This window comes from Sinocyclocheilus grahami, unplaced genomic scaffold (assembly GCF_001515645.1).
Source record: "Sinocyclocheilus grahami isolate Dianchi unplaced genomic scaffold, SAMN03320097.WGS_v1.1 scaffold3007.1, whole genome shotgun sequence".
Lineage (NCBI taxonomy): Eukaryota > Metazoa > Chordata > Actinopteri > Cypriniformes > Cyprinidae > Sinocyclocheilus > Sinocyclocheilus grahami.
In genome coordinates, this window is record NW_015508178.1 from 15340 (window position 1) to 16748 (window position 1409).

At 37.7% G+C, this 1409-nt stretch overlaps 1 gene segment (V, D, J or C); it reads right to left on the bottom strand.

Moving 5' to 3' along the window:
• Positions 1–700: 700 nt before the first annotated feature.
• LOC107575912 (Ig kappa chain V region K16-167-like) lies at positions 701–1216 on the bottom strand. The segment is given in 2 exon segments: positions 701–1014; positions 1123–1216. Coding segments are annotated over 2 exon segments (363 nt in total).
• Between the last annotated feature and the right edge of the window lie 193 nt (positions 1217–1409).

The window sequence follows — 1409 nt, forward strand, 5'->3', positions numbered from 1 at the left end:
AATGAGTCAGTAGAGTTGAACTAATGGAGAGATGAGGTTTGTTCATATTCATCAGTTCACACTGAGACTCTTCCAGTTAGAACAATTGTTCAGCCTGACGCCACAGAAAAATCCACAAAGAGCCTCTTACTCCATCATTGTACTGCAACATCGAGAAACCGCCAATGGTGCTACATGGAACCATTTCAGTCCTACATTGAAACATGTTGTGTTAAGTAGACATTATGTGAAGCATCTGTCTCCACGTGGTTTGTGTGCTTGAGTTAAAAAATACCACATACCAGAAGGAAACATTATTTGAGTGGTGTCACCCTCTTGTAATATGGTTTTAATGTCAAATTACTATGATGTAGTAATCAAATTGTAATCTTATCGTGGCATGTTTTGACTTATTGGCAAATGTCAAATCATATCAAAATAACGAGAATCAATGTTATATTGTATTGTTATGAAACTGCTGTTTGTTACATACTGTAGCTCCACAAGTGTGCCATACTGGGGTTCATACTTATTCAGCACTGATTTGAATACCCTATAATGACACATCAAGAACTTTTTCAATCTCCAAAGAACCAAAAGTGAGTAAATAATAGATAAATGTGTTTAATCACATCCTCTCATCAGCAGCTGCAGTGTCTCTCAGCTGTATCAGTGCAGTCACTGTGACTCTGACTGACCGAGGTTTTTGTACGACTCTTTATCACTGTGTGAACACTGGACCACTGTGTACACTCTGACAGTAATAATCTCCTGTATCTTCAGTCTGGACTCCACTGATGGTGAGAGAGAAATCACTTCCAGAGTAAGATCCACTGCCACTGAATCTAGATGGAGTTCCTGACTGGAGGGTGTTTATGTAATAAATGAGGAGTTTAGGAGCTTCTCCAGGTTTCTGCTGATACCAGGCCAAATCATTAGAGGTTAGTCCTACATCCAGACTACACTCTATTGTAGCTGTTTGACCGAGCTGGACAGTTTTAACTTTAGGCTGAGTCACAGTGATTCCTCTGGATTCTGAATAAAAACAATAAAAATGTAAATTTCACTTATAGCACAATATTGGCATATTAAAAATATAACAACAACAGCACATAATATTATTGTCAAAAATGATAATTCTACCATGAATAAAAGCTGCAATGGTCCAGATGAGGATGAGGATGTTGTTCATTGTTGTTGTTGTGTCTTGTGTGATGATGAAGATTGTGTTGTGTTCTGCTCTCAGTCATGAAGTGTTAAACTCACAGCACTATAAACACTCTCAGAGCACTGAAGCATGTGCTGACGATGCAAAGAAGTGGGCAGGATTTACAACAGTTCATGCTGATAAACTCATTTACAACAAAAATATAGATTATACCCATACGGAAATGTAGTATATGTGCATATATGAAATATCCATATGCAAA